The sequence below is a fragment of the Nematostella vectensis genome, chromosome 7, assembly GCF_932526225.1.
Source record: "Nematostella vectensis chromosome 7, jaNemVect1.1, whole genome shotgun sequence".
NCBI lineage: Eukaryota > Metazoa > Cnidaria > Anthozoa > Actiniaria > Edwardsiidae > Nematostella > Nematostella vectensis.
The window spans coordinates 4730786-4749135 of record NC_064040.1 but is presented as its reverse complement, the minus strand read 5'-3'; the positions used below and the strand labels follow the sequence as shown (position 1 = coordinate 4749135).

The following is an 18350-nucleotide window of genomic DNA, read 5'->3' as shown; positions in this document are numbered from 1 at the left end:
TCCTTTATAAAGTAGAATAGCTAATTTCATAACTATTTTAAGAATATGGAGTGAATTTTGTGATCTGTTTTTATAAAACTCTAACTGGGCTAACTGACCTCATACCCCTACCCCTCTAAAAACATATTTTGTAATCAAGGGATCAAAATGGCGGCCAGCGCACGTTGTTTGAGATCACTTATTCGTTCGTCCTCATCTGTCAATGTGAGTGTAATATTTAAATATCATCCGATATTTAACAGATCTTTGCATAATCCTCTTTCCTTTTTCCTGCACAGAGGACATCTGCCTGTGTACTACGATGCCTGAAAGCCAATCCCACCGGTTAGTTACATCATAATCTGGACACTTGTTGGTTGTCTGTTGTACTTTAGGGGTATAAATGCATTCTAACGTTTTTTATTGTGTGGTTTCCAGCTTCTGCATCATCTACGTCTATAGCTCTAAGGACGAGTATAAAAGAAAGTGGAATGTAAGTTCCCGAATTCTTGTTATTTTTGTAAGAAAAAAAATAAGACGGTCACAAGAATCGAAAGGGAATTGTTTTTAAAGTACAGAAATGCAGCGTCAAGAATTTGAAGTGATATGTGGTTTTACCTACACCATTAGGCATCAAGGGATTGATTGGGGATCGTTGTTTTTGCTATGTCTGAAGCACTCTGTCCACAGGCACTAAGCCAGGGGTTGAACAACCCTCCCCTTCCCAGATAATCTGACTACACTTGTTTCACCTTATGCCTTTCACCATATTTAGATGTATCGTCAAGGTGATACACTTAATAGATGCTCTTTCTTGCTGTCAGATTTGCTTAGGACCAGATTTAAGACCTTAACAGTGAAGTAGCTACATTGGCCATACGGACAGCCCCCACATGACAGACTTTCATTTTCACTTATAAGCTCCCAACTATAAAAATCCACTGTAGAGACAATTTGCCACTGTACAGGGTGGTAGCTAGGGGGTAACCACAGGGTGGGGGCACCCCCTTTCTGGTCCATTAAAACTATTACGTCTTAGTTGTTACGTCTTTACTTGGAAACAAACTTTGTTTAATCTATTTGAAAGGTTAAATGTATCCAGAAGATTCAGTCTGGCCACGAGAGTTCAAAGCTTCAGACCTGCATCAGCAGTTGGTAAGAAACAACAAATCTTCTGCTTTTGGGTGATGATATAAATTGTACATACTCAGAATTCTTCTAATAATAATGTAATGTAATGTTACAAAACTGTTCTCTACCCAAGTCATATTGGCAAGAACATATCTATGACCCCCATAGACAAAAGACAAGGGCCTCATCTAAGATCTTCACTTGCTGCTATGAAAATCCCCCATAGGATCTTTACTTGTTACTTTGAACCCCTCTTATAAGATTACTCTTCATGCTAACCCCTTGCAGCGGCGTAGCCAAGATTTTTAACAGGAGGGGGCCAAAAAGGCCTTTTTCTAAGCATTTTTTCCTGTATTTTAGATAATGTCTTATACGTTTACTGTAATTTTTGGCTGCTAGAAGGAGGGGCCCTAGCCCACGGGGCCACCCACTGGCTAAGTCCCTGCCTTGTAACAAACTCCGCCCATTTAATAGGGTCTCTGTCACCTGCCGTTTCATGATCCTGGCAGCAACAAGTAGAAATAATCCTTTTGCATCGGCTTATCTCATTCTCGTTCCCAGAGCTCCTTAATCATAGCGGAGGAGCTCTTGGAACAAGAATGGGGCTTATCTGCAATCTGCAGTAATTTTGTCAGTTGAATATGGTATGCTAAACAATTCACCTTTATTTTTGGGGAACCTTAACACTCTTTTGCATTGTGATTCAGCTATTCTCTGCAACTCTCCTAGCATACTAAACACAGGGATGTCCCCAGAGGGACTTGATGGTAACCTTGGAGATGATGAGGGAGAAAGCTGGTCTCAGAATGGTGACAATGCTTATATAGAAGGGACATAATGTACAGCTAGCCGACATGCTTATGGTTCACATCTCACCAAACTACTTGGAGCATTTATTGTCTTGTCTTTTAATTTCATTTTGAAATGAATAAATAACATAAGCTGTTGGGATACTTCACACCAACTTAATAAAAAGTAACATATAGTAAACTAGGTGTTTTTTACAGTTTGCTATAACATATTCAACAAGGCAGTGAAAATGGTTTGTGCTACAAAGGTCAATAAATTATGTTTTACTGCTTTGTTGTTTGATGGTTTTGTTATTTCCCTCCAAAGGGCATGAATGAGAGACATGGGTGGTTAATAGAGATTAATTAATAAAAGGATTAAAAAATAAACTTTAATATATCATAATCAGACAAATACATGGCAAGGAGGACCATAAAAAAAACACAAGGCTTATATGATATAGTCCTCACCATTTATAAGAAAAATACATAATATTAAGCAGGGGCTGAAATAAATTTCATATGGATCAATCACACAATTCCCATTACATCTCTTTTCTCTTATATTTCTCTTTATACCTCCCCCAGTTCCCCGCTTTGGTTGCACGGTCAGCAAGGGACGCCTGGTTGTAACCCTAATAATGCAAATGTTCCTTCGTATCCAAGGAGGTTGGAAGCAAGTTTAGATAACTATGTTACTAAATTCCTACTCTCCATCTAAAAAATAGAACTCAAACACACGCAAACATGCTTCTTGGGACTGTGCAAATCACTGGCGAAGAACTAAGCGAAGCTGAGGTTAAGGAGGTCTGCGATTCTTTGAGAGATAATAGCATTCGATTGCTTTCCCTTCGGGGTTGTGTTGTGCAAGACGAAGACTTCAAAAAACTCGCCGAATGCTTAAAAGAGAACGATTCACTCGCTCAATTAAACCTAAACTTAGGGATTTGTAACGGGAAACACCGAATACGGTGGTTAGCGGAGGCGCTCTCCGGAAACAAGTCTCTGAACGCCCTTTTGTAAGTATTTTAGAATTTTCAATTTCATTCCAAATGTTGATATCTATGTAGCTGTCAAAAGTTAATCCTTCTAAGTTGACTGACGCCATAAAACTCGTGTTTGGGTCGAAGTTTGTTTTTGTTGATTAAATATATACCCAAGTTCATAGGAGCATGGCGTTTACATATCCTAACCGTAACCACACTTCCCAATAATTCCTCCATTAGAATTCTTGGTCTGGTTAATTTAGGCTTCTAATAAATAATAAAACGACGTGGAATTATACGGCACTGCTTTTATCAAGTTCTACTTATTTTATGCCTTTTATAAATAGATTTCTGATTTTTTTCCTCTTTTCTTTTGATTCCTTCTCGCACACATCGTCATCATGTCTTTGTTCCTGAATATTTTTTCATTTTACTTAAAGAACCCTTCTTGATTTCAGTTTACATGGGACAAATCTCAGTGATGGTTGTCTGGAAATGCTGATTCCATCAATACAAGGGCACCCCAACCTGCAATCTTTAGATCTTGGCGACTGTCAGATAAGAGATGAAGGCATCCAACACATATGTGCACTACTGTCCCCAGCCGATGATAAAGCTGGAGTCCAAGATCTAACGCTCTCTGCCAACCCTGCTGTAACACCCTATGGGTGGACGCAGCTTGCTGTTGCCATGGCAGCAAACCCTCAAATCAAATGCCTTTACCTTGACTACAACAACATCGGTGACTATGGCGCTGGAGTGTTTTCTGTTGCCATGGCAGCCAATACAGGCTTAGAGAGAGTTGATTTTGAAGGGACCGGTATAACCGACAAGGGAGCGATGGTCCTTGCTAATGTTGTGAAGTGTCATTGCAAGAATCTCCAGGAGCTGGTACTTGCTGAGAATGCCATAAGCACAGACTTAATTGATCAGATCACAGGTTGCCTAGCAACAGGAGCTGAAAATGGTGATGATATGGATGCAAGCGGTGAAAATGGTCACTCTGATAATAGTCCTATCAAATCATAAACTGTAAAATGGCTTTTTTCAGGCATGTAGCTTTTAAGTCAACTCAAAACATCAAAAAAGAATAAAAAGTGTGCAGTAATCTTTTGCATACAGAGCATCCGCAAACACATGCTACAACTTTTCCTGCCAATGAAATCTGAATAGCTGTGCTATATTTTAGAATTCAGCTAGAAAAAGTATTGGTATTCTTTGGGTAACATTCATTATAAAAAAGGAACAAAATATAATAAACAGTGAAATAGCACAATTGCTCTGTAAAAATTAAAAGAAGGGAAGAAGAGGTCCATTGTCATTCATACTAGTCCAATACTCTGACAAATGTATGCATGACGTTGCTCCCTTCCATCATTTGACCTTGTTCTCTGATATGCTCCAGTGGCCTTGATTGTTTCAGACAATGCCATGCATAAATTTGTTGGTGTATTAAAAAAAACCCTATTATCATTAGAGTGGTTTTCATTAACCCATTAAATAAAGTGTGATAGTCAAAGTGTACTAGTCGGGAAAACACAAAAGAGAACAATGGGATTGGTTCACAATAAAGCATAATACGCTAAACTGTAGTTCACGGGTTAATGAAAATCACTCTAAAGCTGAAAAAAAAAAAAAAAAAAACGAATACTGACTTGTTTTTTTTTTCTTTTTAAAATATGTATTTTTAGGTACCCTTTGTCCCAGAAAGTAATAACCAGACAAAGAAGTTGGTGTTGAAATATTTTATTTTTTCAAATACACTATCTTTTATCAATATTTTTTCGGGTAGATCTAGCATAATAGAGTTGCTCAAAAGAGAGGTTTTAATTGAAAGAATCATGACTTCTTGGGTCCCCCGAACTCAAGCTTCCTCGGTGTTGAAAACTGTCTTATTACGTCAGCAGTGACATTTTTTCGCCGTTCCTGGTGCTCTGCGACAAGAGGCTGTATGACCTGTATTAGCTCTTTCTTGATTTCTCCTGACAACATTTTACCACTGGAATAATCCTTTGAAGAGAAAAAAAGGGCTTAAGTGTTAATGCAGACAACGACAGTGCTTTTCTTAGATAAGAAGACATAATTTCAAAACTACTAAATTCTTCCATGTTTTGCAGTTAGCTATGAGCAATTAAGCTACAGTATTGACACCACATATCGGGAAATCACCTGCCCCATAAAATAACAGATTCTGTCTTGTTGTGCATCCTTACAAATTGCAAAGGAGACTTGTCTGTATCATACCTCCTTGATCTGTTGAAGTTTTTCATCATCCTCCAGGAAGAAGGAAAGGTACTGGTATGGAATATCAACCTTAATATCTCCTCCTAGCTCACGATGCTCCTCCACTGTATCACGACCACCAGAAAATGCATACTTGTTGATCTATAAGAAAGCAGTACGAATCCCATATAACCATTTTAGATTTGCAACTATACCTTGAAAGTACACAGAAAAAAGTACCCAAAAAAGAGCAAAAGGATGTTTATTTTAAACAGATAGATACAATTAAAACTTTATTTCTGCTTGCAATCAAATTATCTAAGACGAGCAGCATTATAAGATTTCAAAGTTCCCTTTGTCCCTTATGGGTATCCTAACTGCTCAACAGCATGGTTCTTCCAAATCATTGTTTCCATCATTTAATGGCTCTTGGAGTACAAGGAATCAGCTCCACCGTTTCTATTACTTGACAATACAACTAATGAACCAATGAGCACAGGAAAACCAAAGTAAGCCAGATTGCAAGCTGCAAAGAACATGGCATGGTTGCGGAGAGTTGGGCGAGTGAGTGATTGACCTTTTTCTTGATCTGGTTTGGTGTGTCGGAGAGGAAGATGGAGGTCGTAGGGTCACTTGCGCTCATCTTTGTTTTGGCACCTTGTAGAGCGGGGAAAAAGGTCGAGAAGATCAGTGAAGGCTTGGGGCACCCGATCCTTGGTGCAACATCTCTTGTTAGTCTGAAGTATGGGTCCTGATGTAAAGGAATTTATCATTGTCATCATCATCTGGTCATTATAACTGCTATTATTATCATCGTTCTTGTTTATTATCACCACCAAAAGTATCACAATTGCCATTGCTATCTATGTTACATAACAACATACCATCACAACATGTATTCTTACAAGTGAGGTGTTCATAAAAAATGTTGATATCTCATCTAAATATAGAACTGGTACTCCGATGAAAATGTCTTTTTGATAATCACAACCATATTTAACCATAATCATACTGTAATAAACATCAATCATTACCAACATGACACCATCATCATGATCATCATCATCGTCATGACCATTATCACCGCCATCATCAACGACACAATCATCAATAACACTGTCATCATCAACATCAACACCATCACAACCACCATCAACACCACCATCAGCATCACTATCATCATCATTACCACCTTAAAATCATTATCATCATTATAAAAAAACACATATAAAAATATCTAACATATCTTAAAATCAACAATATTGAGTATTGAATGGTAGAAAGATATACAATAACATACCTGGTCAATTGCACAGGGAATAAAGCATGGAATATCCTTCTTGTCCCCAAAGATGTGAGGGAAGGAGTTACTAAATGAAGGGGCTGCTTGAATTGCAGGGAATGCTATTTTACCTGTTCAAACAAACAAAAGTAATTCATAAATTTAATTGATATATAAGCCTCGTAAAACTCTTTTTGAAAAGGTCCTTTTTCACCTACCTATATTGTCTGTCTCCGTAAACCCAAATGTGCTTCTCACTTGATTGAATGTGATACACTTTTGGATCTTCATTATGTTTGTGTAGAATTCTGGACAGCTCCTTTTGGTAATAAAGAGAATATATCAAATAAGGAAGACAGGTTCATGCCAAAGTAACACAGAAATGACTGCACCTGACAACAATGAAAAATTGAGATATTTAAATGAAAATAAAACTTTCTGAAAAAATAAAACTTTCTGGCTTTATTCGTAAGCGCTATAAGTTGTTTTAGTTGTTGTTATTTTGTTGCTAAAAGCCTGAGTATGTGCTAGTTTTGCCACCCAAAAGGCAAATGATCTCTTAGCGCAAGTACCCTATTGATCTTCTCACCCTATATAATCCATATCAGAAAAGATGAATGTTTTATTGGGATCAAATCCACAGGCAATAATATCCTTCATATTCTCATATGCTAATCTGTGGGTTTCTTGGCATTCAAGATTTTTCTTTAAAAAAAACTTTTCATCGTCGGTCAGCTGTATTACTAGAGGGACATCAAATGCTTCCTGTAGATATCTGGAGAGACAAAAAGGCTATTAATTGATAGAACTACACCAAAGGTCCCATCATTATCATCATTATCATCACCCTCATCACTGTCACCATTATCATCACTTCTATCATCATCACTACTATCATCATCATCATTATCATCATCATCAACATCACCAGCATCATCATCATCAAAACAATCATCAACAACATCATGATCATCACCAACTTCATGAGTCACCCAACTGGTAAGCAAGAGATTGCCTGTGTAACATACTTGGTAAAGATAAAAGGAATTAAATGGCCAAGATGCATTGATTCTGATGACGGCCCTCTGCCAGTGTACAGATAGAAGGGCTTGCCCTTTTCGTAAACATCTAACATAGCATCCAAGTCCCTAAAATAAGGAAGACAGGGTATAAAAGATTAAGGACAGAATGAACATGGTGCTAGGGTTAGTAAGAGTATACAGCCCATGTAACCCCCTAATTAATCCTGGCTGGAATTCTCTCAAAACACTACCGTTTCTTTTTCATTTTGTTGCATGCATTCAAATAACAAAAGCATAGCAGCACATTGTGCCACTACTGTATTACATGACTTACTGACATTTGACTTTTTGGATTTTGCCTGATCACCTGTGCGAGAAGAACACTCCTCTTTTCAAAAGATGATGAGCTGGTTTTCCTGTCAGTCTCTCGATTCTCTCCAGGTGAGAAGGTTCAAGGTGAGAACACCCAAATTGCCCTGGAATAATAATAATAAACAATAAAATAACAATAATATTAGTTAAGGTATTAGTAAAGGTAAACGATGTGTCCGCGGAAAAAAATATTTTCGTGCCACAATTTTCACTACATGTATAAACTATATATCAAATAAAAGATAAAAGATTGAATTATCTCCTGCAAGTTTTATTTTTGCAATAGCTAATTCCGTGTTTATGTTTTGGGGCCTCAAACTCAAAAGTACAGAGATTACTCTAGAGCGTAATGAACCATCGCATTATTGCGCATGCACTTGAACCTAATTGCATCTCAATGACGGATAGATGATCTACCAAAGTGAGTGAGGACTTTTTGTTATTTGTCAACAAAATATCACGAATCAAAGCTGGAACTTTCATTTCTGCCAAAATTTGGATAGGAAAAGTGCTATAATAGCGATCTTCAGAAATTCCTGTCACACTTTATGACACGGCATAATTATCTATCAGATCCCAAAAATTTGAAGGCGATATCTTAAAACCTGTCGCAAGGTTACGCCCGACGCTAGAAAAGTCAAAGATTTGGTATGAATTCAGCAAAGGCCCATTTTCTAGCCGAAAAGAATGCGATTTCTTGAAAAATGTTTTTGCAAAAATAAAGTTTAAGAACTATTGATACAGGTTTTTCAAAATCCACAAAAACAAACAGTGGTGTCAAATTTACCTTCACCAAGACCTTAAATAAATGATAATAATAATATTAATAGAAATAATAATATTAACCTGTTTTCCCTGGGTATTTTTTAGCACAAAATAAAAAATAGGCCCTTAAACATGCATGTAGCTACTACAACTGTATTTACAACTGTAATGTTATCATATATTTCTAGGTTATTTCTTAGTATAATCATACTATAAAAAGTATTGATAAATGGTATAAGACTCCCAAGGATTAAAAAAAGGACTCAAACCCATGACCTTACACAACCTACAGACTATGATCCATTGACCTAACCATTTAGCCATGAAGCCTGCCAGAAAATGAGGACACTAAAAATAATCTTTAAGTGCTTGTATTGAACCGTTCAAAAAGACACACTTCTCTCTTTCATAAAGATAAAATACCTGCTACAATTGATCACATTACTGTTTTACAATATGTATTTTACATGATAAGCTTAATCTAAAAAGTGCAAAATCATCATTCAATAAGTAAATTTGCGGGGGCATGTTTTTGTACAAAATAATATGTTTGAACCTACAGAGAACCTCAATAAAGGTTTGCAACTTGATTTAATGTCAAAAGGAATCACATATGGGCAAAAAAACTTGAGCTTAAATACTTGAAATGACCAAATGAGAGCATGTTTACATGAGCTCGTGTTTTGGCATGTAGTGCAAACTCTTTATAAATCAATAACTTGGCCAAATTTTGAAAGATCATAACTCTGAATGTAAATGGAATACAGCCACATTCGAGTTTATTAAACCAAGCTGTCATAGAACCGAATATGTAATAATTGTTTAACAAACCCCAAAAGCATTTGGTTATTTAGATAATTTCTTCTTTATAAAGTGATTCTAGGCTGGCACTTCGTAACAATCATATCCTGAAGTGTATCCGAGGTCAAATTTTCCCAGCAAACCCCACTGCAAATCTTTTTTTTCTGGGTGATGAAATAGTACCTTACACATGCGCAGTAGCTACAAAAACAGACCCAAAACAGAACCGCGGTGATCCTAGAGCCTAATCCCTCACAACCGAATCAGGACCTAAACAGAAACTAAAAACGGTCAGGGGGGGTACTTAAAAAAAATACCTTTTTAACAAGTAAAATAAGAAAATAGGTAATTTTGATTTGTTTTCGTTATTAACAATTACCCACTCTTGCTATTAGTTCTGTTTAGGTTCTGTTAAGGTTCTAAGAAACTTTAGGTTCTAGGATCACCGCAGTCAAAACAGACACCTCCCCACCAATTTTTTTAAATTTTTACAGCCTGTTTTACAGCCTCTGTACCTAGTCAGCAGTATCTAAGCTTTCCAACAATGCTTTGCAGTCCCAACTTTTTTATTTATTTACCCATAGCTCGCGGTCAAATATCTGTTAGTGTTTGATTTTGACTTTAATCGATAGGAAGTCTTCATTAGACACTTTCTCAACCCACTCCATTCCCTTTCACTTTACACAAGTAAAATAAAGAGTACTAATCTTCCGAAGAAAAGTGCCCAACATATTGGCCTTACCGGCGACGTATCCTATTCTAAACATATTATCTATCGTATGTACATTATAGAATAAGCCGCCGGGAACGTACTGATCAATTTGTTGTAGTCGATTCCCGTATTGTCTGCAGCGATTACAGTCTCCATCGTGACAACTTGCTCAAACTTTTCGCCCATTTCACCAGTACTTTCTTCATTCTTTGTCGATGCCATCCTTCTTCTCGCAATCGGCCACAGAAAGTTCGTAATAAATAGTCTATTTACAGCGAGATTCGACCGGTAAAGAACATGCATTCACGAACAGAATATTGTCTTCACATTGCATCAGCCGGCATATTGAGCCCGCGATCGTCAATAATCGTAGATATAAACTTCATAGATGGATCACTCAAGTCCTAGTATAAATTTTTTAACGATATCAACAAATACATACTATATCAAGTAAATAGCTTATTTCTCGATAACAACACAGGAGCACCGAAAATAACAACTGTTTTATCGATGACGTAGCAGAAAAATGATGATGATGATATCATATGTTTACCAGGGGCTCATAAGTAGGGGCAATCATCTGTATTACATAGGTGTCACGTTCCTAGGATCAGGCTATTTTTAGACGCACGGATTAGCCAATCAGATGACAGGCGGGAAAAATTGACTTTGTCTCAAGGAATCCAAAATGGCGGCCGAGAAGGGGGGAAACGACCCTAGTCTTCCTACATCGTCATATGCCTCCTAATTTTTTAACCCTTTTAGCCACAGAGAAAAAACATTTTCTCACTAGCCTTGGGCTATTTATTTCACCATAAGTGGACTCAAACTTTGTTACGAGGACATTTTTTCTTGCTCTTGCAAAGCATAAATTCGGAAATAAGTGATCATTTGTTTCGATCTCGAAATTCTCTTGCTGAGAGGCCATATTATCATTCATAAGGTGTTTAATATGGCTAGTTAACTAACAATAGTGTTAGAAGTAACATACGGAAGTTTATGTCTTGTTTTTTGTTTTAAATTTATATTAAACCAGCTCTTCAAAACTGTAAGTACATTTTATTGTGTTTGTATAAGTAAGAATTTAGTCATGATGCGCATAAACATCAACACTCATGACCTGCACTGGACTCAACTTGCCCTGATCTGTCAAGAAATTGTAAAAAAAATAACCATGTAAAAGTATACTAACATAAAACGCATTACATTTGTGTCTTTTTTTGTAAGTTCTGCTTCCATTTTTTAAGCTTAATTCAAAAATTGATACTTGTGACTTTAACTTATAATCTGTTATGAATACTTAAAGTATTACATGCTAACGGTATCTTCATTTTTTCAAATTTGACTTTCTTTTTACTGACCTCTTGGCTGTCCAGAAATCATAATAAGATTTAAAATCATTGCAAATAAGACCAGGAGTGTATAAAAGCATGCATATCTGTCATCCTGGCCTGTAATAAGACTTGCCATCATTATAGTAATGGCCCTTGGAAAGATGATGCTGTTACTCAAACAGTTTCAGGCTCTTGAAATATTGTGGATCACTTGGGGAAATGGACTCCTGGTGCTTGGACCCCTTATCAAGTATTATAATATTTTTTCTCAGACTGACATAACCTTTTTTTTTTGTATATAGACATGGGATCTATGGATTGTGATCCTTGGTATCCTTTAGTTTGCTGAATGGTTCTTTATCATTGTGCCAATTGTGTGATGATTATGATGATTATTTCATCAGTCCATTCATTTCGTGTCAGTGGTAGCACTCTGGAGTCCATTTTTACTGTCCTAAGATTTGGAAATGGTGAAAGCATCTAATATGGCCAAGCCTTGGCAAGCCAATCAACCGAAAGGATTTACAACGAAAAATATTTTTTAGAGGAAGGATATAGAAATGTCATGATCAATGTAGATGGTGCTTTAAAGCACTTCGTTCGAGCCGAAGTCGCCCTGCAGTTTTTTTTGCCGATGAAGTTTAACTGAGGCAAACCGGCTATGCCATGCTTACGAGTCCTAATAAGGACGAAACAGCTGTCCATGGTTGCCGAACTGCACGGGTAATAGACTGTGCTAGCGTCCCGTCTTGGCCCGACTGGCGCCAATGTGTGTATGCTAGTGTGCTTCTAAAGTCCACATTTATGTATACATACTCGCAAGGATAGTTTGGCTATCCGATGGAGTTTTAGACTAGCAAAGGTCGCATGCGTGATCCGCACAATTGGGATTACGCTAGCCCGGTCGCAGCTCTAGATCCCACATGGATCTAAGCTGTGGTTTAAAGCACTTCGTTCGAGCCGAAGTCGCCCTGCAGTTTTTTTTGCCGATGAAGTTTAACTGAGGCAAACCGGCTATGCCGTGCTGACGAGTCCTAATAAGGACGAAACAGCTGTCCATGGTTGCCGAACTGCACGGGTAATAGACTGTGCTAGCGTCCCGTCTTGGCCCGACTGGCGCCAATGTGTGTATGCTGCATTTACCTATATAGTACCAGAAAATGGGGAAGTTGATTGCCCCTACTTATGAGCCCCTGTGTTTACCTATGATACATTGCATCATTGCACAACTATTATACCCAACTCAAAACAACTAAAATAGCTTCTAGAAAAGAAAAGAAATTGAAAAGGAGAGAAAAGTAGTCCCTTCAAAAGCAATGTATTTGAACTTTGTCTTAGTAGCGAAAGCTTTTGTAAATTTTATGGGGAAAAAAGTATTGACAAGCTCGGGACCAAACCAAGGTTAAAAGAAGCGCATGTTTAAGGGTGTCAAAAAAAGCTTTCTATACGAAGGTTTGGTGGATGCGTGTAGCTTCCTTATTCACAGAAGAGGTCCAGTGTAAAAAAAAATAGAAACCCCATCAGCAATTTGCCAATGTTTTGGCAAGGTGTTCCGGACGATTTTATTGAATTCTATTATGGCTAGAGGCGTAGAGAGAGGGAGGGTTTCAAAAGCCCCAGTTAGACACTTCTTTCAGTTATTGTCTGAAGCGCATGTTTAAGGGTGTCAAAAAAAGCTTTCTATACGAAGGTTTGGTGGATGCGTGTAGCTTCCTTATTCACAGAAGAGATCCAGTGGAAAAAAAATAGAAACCCCATCAGCAATTTGCCAATGTTTTGGCAAGGTGTTCCGGACGATTTTATTGAATTCTATTATGGCTAGAGGCGTAGAGAGAGGGAAAGTTTAAAAAAACCCAGTTAGACACTTCTTTCAGTTTTTGTCTTTTTTTAGAAGGGACATCATGAGGAAAATCTCGAAATAACTATCGAAGCCGACAGGTCCTATTTGCGGGTCAGATTGAGGTCCTGTTTGCGGGTCAGATGGTTTCTGTACAAATCTTCCCGTATATATAATAACTTGAAACTTTGAAAACAAGCATATAAAATAGCATCGGAATTTTTTAAGGGCCCAAAACTACTATTTACAGAAAAAGGGAAAACTATATTTTGAAATAAGCATCTCTATCGTCACTATAACCCCTCCCTCTTCCTCGAGAAAAATGAGCCTCCGGAGATTATAAGGGCTTCATTTTGCGGTATAAGAAAGCCCCCGAAATCGGTTGTTGATCTGAAACTTATAAATTTCAGGCATTTGTTTAGTGGCTCAAGAAACCGAATAAACGTATTTTTTTCCAGTGATGTTTATAATTCACGATGAACGTCGTCACAAGGAAATGAAATGGATAGAGAATCGAAGTGGATTACCCAGCTAACGAAAGTGGTGAAGCCGGTTAGCCACGTCACGCACTATGCATGCAAAAGATGATCCCTTGAAAAATCCCCGGTGGGAAATACCCCACGACGCTGAGACTCGCACAATTCAGCACTTTCAACTCAGAAACCCGTAGTGAAAAAAAAGGTGATTTTCCCTTCTTTGTCATTTATATCTGCTATCCAAAGAGCAATTGCAAGAGACTTTGGCTCTTGCCTTAGAAATGATTACATCAAAATGGCTAAGACATAAAGGAAGTATGATTGAACACGTTATTTCCAAAAGTCCCAACGGCCAAGGTCTCGGGGATTTTAGGGGAATCCCCTAATCAATATTCATAAATAGCCCCCATAATGCTTATCGCCAATTGAATACCTGCACGATCACTGGAAAGACGTGCTATGATTGGTCAATAATTTCGGAATCGGGTCTCTCATTGGATAAAACAAATCACATGATACAAGGGACTTTTTAGGGAAATTCCCTTTGACAAGAAGCGTTGCTTTTATGATTGCCTTCCGCCATTTTGATTTCAAACCTTCATTACTTACTGATCGAGAAGACTTGAAGAATATTTCAGCAGAGTCAGCGTTAAACAGTGTTAAGAACACATAAGGACAACTTCGCAAACGAAAAAGTAGCATTTACAAGATGGCTTCTGGAGAGCACCGAAATTTAGTTCGCAGAGGTGCACCCATGATTCCTGAACACAGAGCGGCTTTGCTCGAAAAATGCCACAAATCTGAACCTCCACAAGGGAAAGATTTTTACGATTCAGGCTTTGGGGGTAGTTTAGAAAAAGAGGCAGATATTTTTGAACGTGAACAAGATAAGCTTGTGGAAGCAACGAGGGAAATAACGCTTGATGAATCACCGATATATGGACTCGACAAGAAAGAAACTGAACAACTTCAGTGTACGCCTCCGCCTCAAATGGAAAGTGATCCTATTTCAGACCCCGAAATTTCGCAGAGTCAGTCGATTTCACCCCATGATTGTGTGCTAAGCTACGCAGCTGGTAATGATGTGCGATGCTTGCTTGCTCCTATGAGGGGCTTGTTGTTCGCTCAAGACGAAGATGGCGATACGTAAGTTGACAAAAAGTGCGATTGTGAATGTGCGTTATCCGAAACGACACAAGCAAAGGCTATACCTTGATCTTTGCGCCTATTATTCGACGATTTAAGCAAAAATCACTAGCTCTTCGCAAATTTTGATCTAGTTCTGATTAAACCCGTGGCTTAAACGTAGAAATCATTATTGTTGTCAATTTACTAATTTTGGTACTTTATTTCTTCTATTTTCCAGTGCCCTTCATCTGGCCATAATCCACACTAACGTCCAAGCGGTGGAAAACATTGTCGCAGTTGCACCATCTACGAAAGCTCTTGATATTTTCAACTACTTGAGACAAGTAAGCAACTTAAGAAAGCACTGTATGAATTCGTGAAAATATTCAAGAAATGTAGTTCCCTATCCTTAGTTGTTCCTGTCCTTTTATATAGCAAGTTTTTGGTATCGGGGGTTTCCCGGGTATTGTGTTTTCTTCGAGCTATAACATGACAAATAGCGAGAAATATACCATATACCATACTGTTTGAGATTTATTAGTTCTAATTTCATACTCTGTTTTTATTTTAGACCCCACTACACCTTGCAACCATCACCAAACAGTCAAATATTGTTCGTGGGCTGATTGCATCTGGTGCAAGTGTAGACCTGGTGGATAGAAATGGAAAAACCGCCCTCCATCTCGCATGCGAAAGAGGTGACATAGACAGTGTGCGCGAGATTATAAGGCCATTATCAGATAAGGCATACAACCCCAAGACCAGGGAAGAGATATCCTCCATCTTGAATACTCGCAACTATGACGGTAAGTTTACTGGTCAAGGAAGTATTCAAAGACTAGGTTATTCACCCTGGAAACCCCATACATATTTTTATCTAATGATTTCCTTATATGTATAAATGTGCTTGGTAGTGAAAGTGCCAACATCCTATAGGGGAAGCCCCTTCCTAAGTGTTTTTGTTCTGCTTAGTTGCACAATTTCAATAATTGCTTTTGATTCCTATTGCTCAAAGCTCAAAACATTATCTAATCATAGCGTCTTATGTATGAAAATGATTGTTTAACCACCAGGCTTCACAGCACTTCATGTTGCCGTATTTTCCAACTCTATTGACATTGTGAGCGCACTCACAAATGTTGGAGCAGACATCAATGTCCCTGTGAGTTGAAGCTACTGTAACCTGATATTTGACTTGTTGTAGGGTGAAACAGCAGTACAGAAAGTTGTTTAGTGAAAGTATTCTGTGCTAATATTCTATTGCAAGACAAGAAGCAAAAACAAGAGTTATATATTTGATTGAAACAGCTGATTTTATTTCTTCCTTCAGAACTTTATTTTTTTATAAAAGTGTAGTTGTACTAAGCTTGTCTTTTCCCCCCTTTTAGGATTGCGGAAGTGGTAAGACAGCATTACACCATGCCGTAGAAACCAACAACCTACGCTTAGTCAGCTACTTACTGTTCCAGTGCAATGCTTGCGTAGATGCCGAAACATTTGATGAATGCACACCGCTGCATTTTGCTGCTGGGCGTGGCATGGAGTCTATGGCTGCATTACTACTGGCGGCAGGCGCCGACCCAACACTGCCCAACAGGACTGGAGCCACACCGCTTGATGAAGCCGCTGATAATGTATGTAGAATTACATACTCAACAAGAACAGTATTACCATTCACTCAAATTAACTTGGTATCACAAACTTTATCTTGGGGACTACGAGCATCTACGCAGAACCATCTACCTTGGCCACAACACCCTGTTTTCCAAGGATGCTTAAATTCAAACATTTTTTTATTCTCTTCCATTAGCCCTCAGTTCTTGCACATTAGATTTGTGACTTAATGTGTTGTGATAATTGATTTCAGGTACGGCCAATGCTCCAGCTACCCGAATCACCCTTCTAGACAGAGAATTTGCTATGCATCACAGACGCTGATGCCTTCATATGTCATGCATTCTCCCCCCCCCCCCCCCCATCCAACAACAGCCACACTCCACCAAGTGGCACAAGGGAGTTCATCACTCCAGCCTAGAAGAGCCTAACATGTTATGTGTTACTGTGACATCACAAAGACATTGTACACAATTGGCTGCTAGGTGACTGAAAATGGGATATGTTACCAAAACATCTCAAAGACGTTGTAAACAAAAGGCCGCTTGGTGACTCGAGATGGGAAATGTTACCAAAACATCTCAAAGACGTTGTACACAAGAGGCCGCTAGGTGACTGGAGATGGGATATGTTACCAAAACATCTCAAAGACGTTGTAAACAAAAGGCCGCTTGGTGACTGGAGATGGAAAATGTTACTAAAACATCTCAAATACGTTGTACACAAAAGGCTGCTAGGTGACTGGAGATGGGATTGTTACCAAAACATTTCGAATACGTTGTACACAAGAGGCCGCTAGGTGACTGGAAATGGGATATGTTACCCAAACATCTCAAAGAGGTTGTACACAAAAGGCCGCTAGGTGAAGATGTTTTTTTGTCTGTGATAATTAATGTATTATTGCATGTGTGACATTGTTAGCAAACTACATGGAGTTGCTAGGTGGTATCACAGCAGTCAAATCATAATCTATAGAATTATATAACAGAATAGGAAGAGACTTTTAGAGCTCCTTAACTCAGCCTCTCTTACCTGAGTGATTATTGGTAAGAGTAAAGATGCTTACAAGGTCCTGTTAGCTTGGGACTTAAGTGTACCAGTACACTCGAGATTTCTTTAGTTAGAGGCCGATTACATTTAGCCCGGGCTGAGTTTTTAGCCTGTTTAGAGAGGTTGAAAGTCCAGCTCGGTATTCCCAACAAATACTTGTAAAATTTCTCTTTCGATGACAGGAACTAGTTTTCAGCACAGGGGAGAGTTTTCCAGCCCGGGCTGGCAAACTGGGCTAGGATTTTCAGCCAGGGCTAGCGTGTTGAAAATCACCATGTGATCGTGTTAATATCTCAGCCTGTGCTGGAAAACAATACAATCTGGGTCCAGCCCGGGCTGAATAGAACTCAGCTCGGCCTGGATTTAAGGCATATATTCGGTAAGCAACTCCCCGGGCTGAAATTCGTCATGTATGCAGCATCTTAGTAGTACCTGGATATTATATGTTATTGCCAAACAAAGCCATTTATTTAGCTTGAGGATTAGGGAGTGTTATGCTCAATTTTACTCCTGATTTAATGTATTTCTCTGTATTTCGGCTGTAATTTTGAAAACTTGTAGAATTATGTTATTAGTATGCATCTTCTCTATAAATAGCATCATTTGGGGACATAAGTATAGTCTCGTAAGATTGGTCAGTTAGTATAAACGTGGCATCCCTGCAGATCTTATGGAATTTCACATTGAACCAATATGTACGAAATCAAGAGATGCTTAAAATAATTAGGAGAGATTTATGCGTTGACTTGATATCCGTTGTGCAAACTTGCACACTGTATATATGCATCATTCATACACTTACGAGTGCGCAGTAATAAATAAACAAACTGAACAGTTTTCTATCCCCTAT

At 38.3% G+C, this 18350-nt stretch overlaps 4 protein-coding genes across 4 annotated transcripts; 3 read left to right on the top strand and 1 right to left on the bottom strand.

Annotated features, from left to right (window-relative positions):
- Positions 1-83: 83 nt before the first annotated feature.
- Positions 84-2190, top strand: LOC116612003. The gene is made up of 5 exons (XM_032372613.2): positions 84-204; positions 279-324; positions 418-472; positions 1067-1134; positions 1818-2190. Exons 1-5 carry the CDS (start codon positions 148-150, stop codon positions 1946-1948), a joined length of 357 nt encoding a protein of 118 aa, XP_032228504.1. The 5' UTR covers positions 84-147; the 3' UTR covers positions 1949-2190.
- Positions 2191-2532: 342 nt separating this feature from the next.
- On the top strand, positions 2533-4508 carry LOC5504310 (leucine-rich repeat-containing protein 73). Its single transcript, XM_001625174.3, has 2 exons — positions 2533-2917; positions 3343-4508. Exons 1-2 carry the CDS (start codon positions 2646-2648, stop codon positions 3911-3913), a joined length of 843 nt encoding a protein of 280 aa, XP_001625224.1. The 5' UTR covers positions 2533-2645; the 3' UTR covers positions 3914-4508.
- Positions 4509-4614: 106 nt separating this feature from the next.
- Positions 4615-10540, bottom strand: LOC5504311 (tryptophan--tRNA ligase, cytoplasmic). The gene is made up of 9 exons (XM_001625189.3): positions 10163-10540; positions 7779-7887; positions 7418-7537; positions 6979-7164; positions 6608-6708; positions 6408-6520; positions 5685-5858; positions 5129-5269; positions 4615-4894 (listed from the first exon to the last, which is right to left on the bottom strand). The coding sequence occupies exons 1-9, from the start codon at positions 10362-10364 to the stop codon at positions 4724-4726; spliced, it is 1317 nt and encodes a 438-aa protein (XP_001625239.3). The 5' UTR covers positions 10365-10540; the 3' UTR covers positions 4615-4723.
- A 3741-nt stretch (positions 10541-14281) lies between these two features.
- Positions 14282-18349, top strand: LOC116612001 (nuclear factor NF-kappa-B p105 subunit). Its single transcript, XM_032372612.2, has 6 exons — positions 14282-14854; positions 15075-15180; positions 15408-15642; positions 15910-15998; positions 16225-16470; positions 16704-18349. Exons 1-6 carry the CDS (start codon positions 14418-14420, stop codon positions 16740-16742), a joined length of 1152 nt encoding a protein of 383 aa, XP_032228503.2. The 5' UTR covers positions 14282-14417; the 3' UTR covers positions 16743-18349.
- The last annotated feature ends 1 nt before the right edge of the window (position 18350 follows it).

What these genes read in the sequence shown, in the direction of transcription:
- LOC116612003 (XM_032372613.2), top strand. Translation starts at nt 148, where the DNA reads ATGGCGGCCAGCGCACGTTGTTTGAGATCACTTATTCGTTCGTCCTCA. An exon ending in GTTCGTCCTCATCTGTCAAT is followed by an intron (nt 205 to 278) that starts GTGAGTGTAATA and finishes TTTCCTGCACAG; the next exon opens with AGGACATCTGCCTGTGTACT. An exon ending in CCTGAAAGCCAATCCCACCG is followed by an intron (nt 325 to 417) that starts GTTAGTTACATC and finishes TGTGGTTTCCAG; the next exon opens with CTTCTGCATCATCTACGTCT.
- LOC5504310 (XM_001625174.3), top strand. Translation starts at nt 2,646, where the DNA reads ATGCTTCTTGGGACTGTGCAAATCACTGGCGAAGAACTAAGCGAAGCT. An exon ending in AAGTCTCTGAACGCCCTTTT is followed by an intron (nt 2,918 to 3,342) that starts GTAAGTATTTTA and finishes TCTTGATTTCAG; the next exon opens with TTTACATGGGACAAATCTCA.
- LOC5504311 (XM_001625189.3), bottom strand. Translation starts at nt 10,364, where the DNA reads ATGCATGTTCTTTACCGGTCGAATCTCGCTGTAAATAGACTATTTATT. An exon ending in TACGGAGACAGACAATATAG is followed by an intron (nt 6,521 to 6,607) that starts GTAGGTGAAAAA and finishes TTGTTTGAACAG; the next exon opens with GTAAAATAGCATTCCCTGCA. An exon ending in CAAACCAGATCAAGAAAAAG is followed by an intron (nt 5,270 to 5,684) that starts GTCAATCACTCA and finishes GCTTTCTTATAG; the next exon opens with ATCAACAAGTATGCATTTTC.
- LOC116612001 (XM_032372612.2), top strand. Translation starts at nt 14,418, where the DNA reads ATGGCTTCTGGAGAGCACCGAAATTTAGTTCGCAGAGGTGCACCCATG. An exon ending in TTTTCAACTACTTGAGACAA is followed by an intron (nt 15,181 to 15,407) that starts GTAAGCAACTTA and finishes TTTTTATTTTAG; the next exon opens with ACCCCACTACACCTTGCAAC. An exon ending in GAGCAGACATCAATGTCCCT is followed by an intron (nt 15,999 to 16,224) that starts GTGAGTTGAAGC and finishes CCCCCCTTTTAG; the next exon opens with GATTGCGGAAGTGGTAAGAC.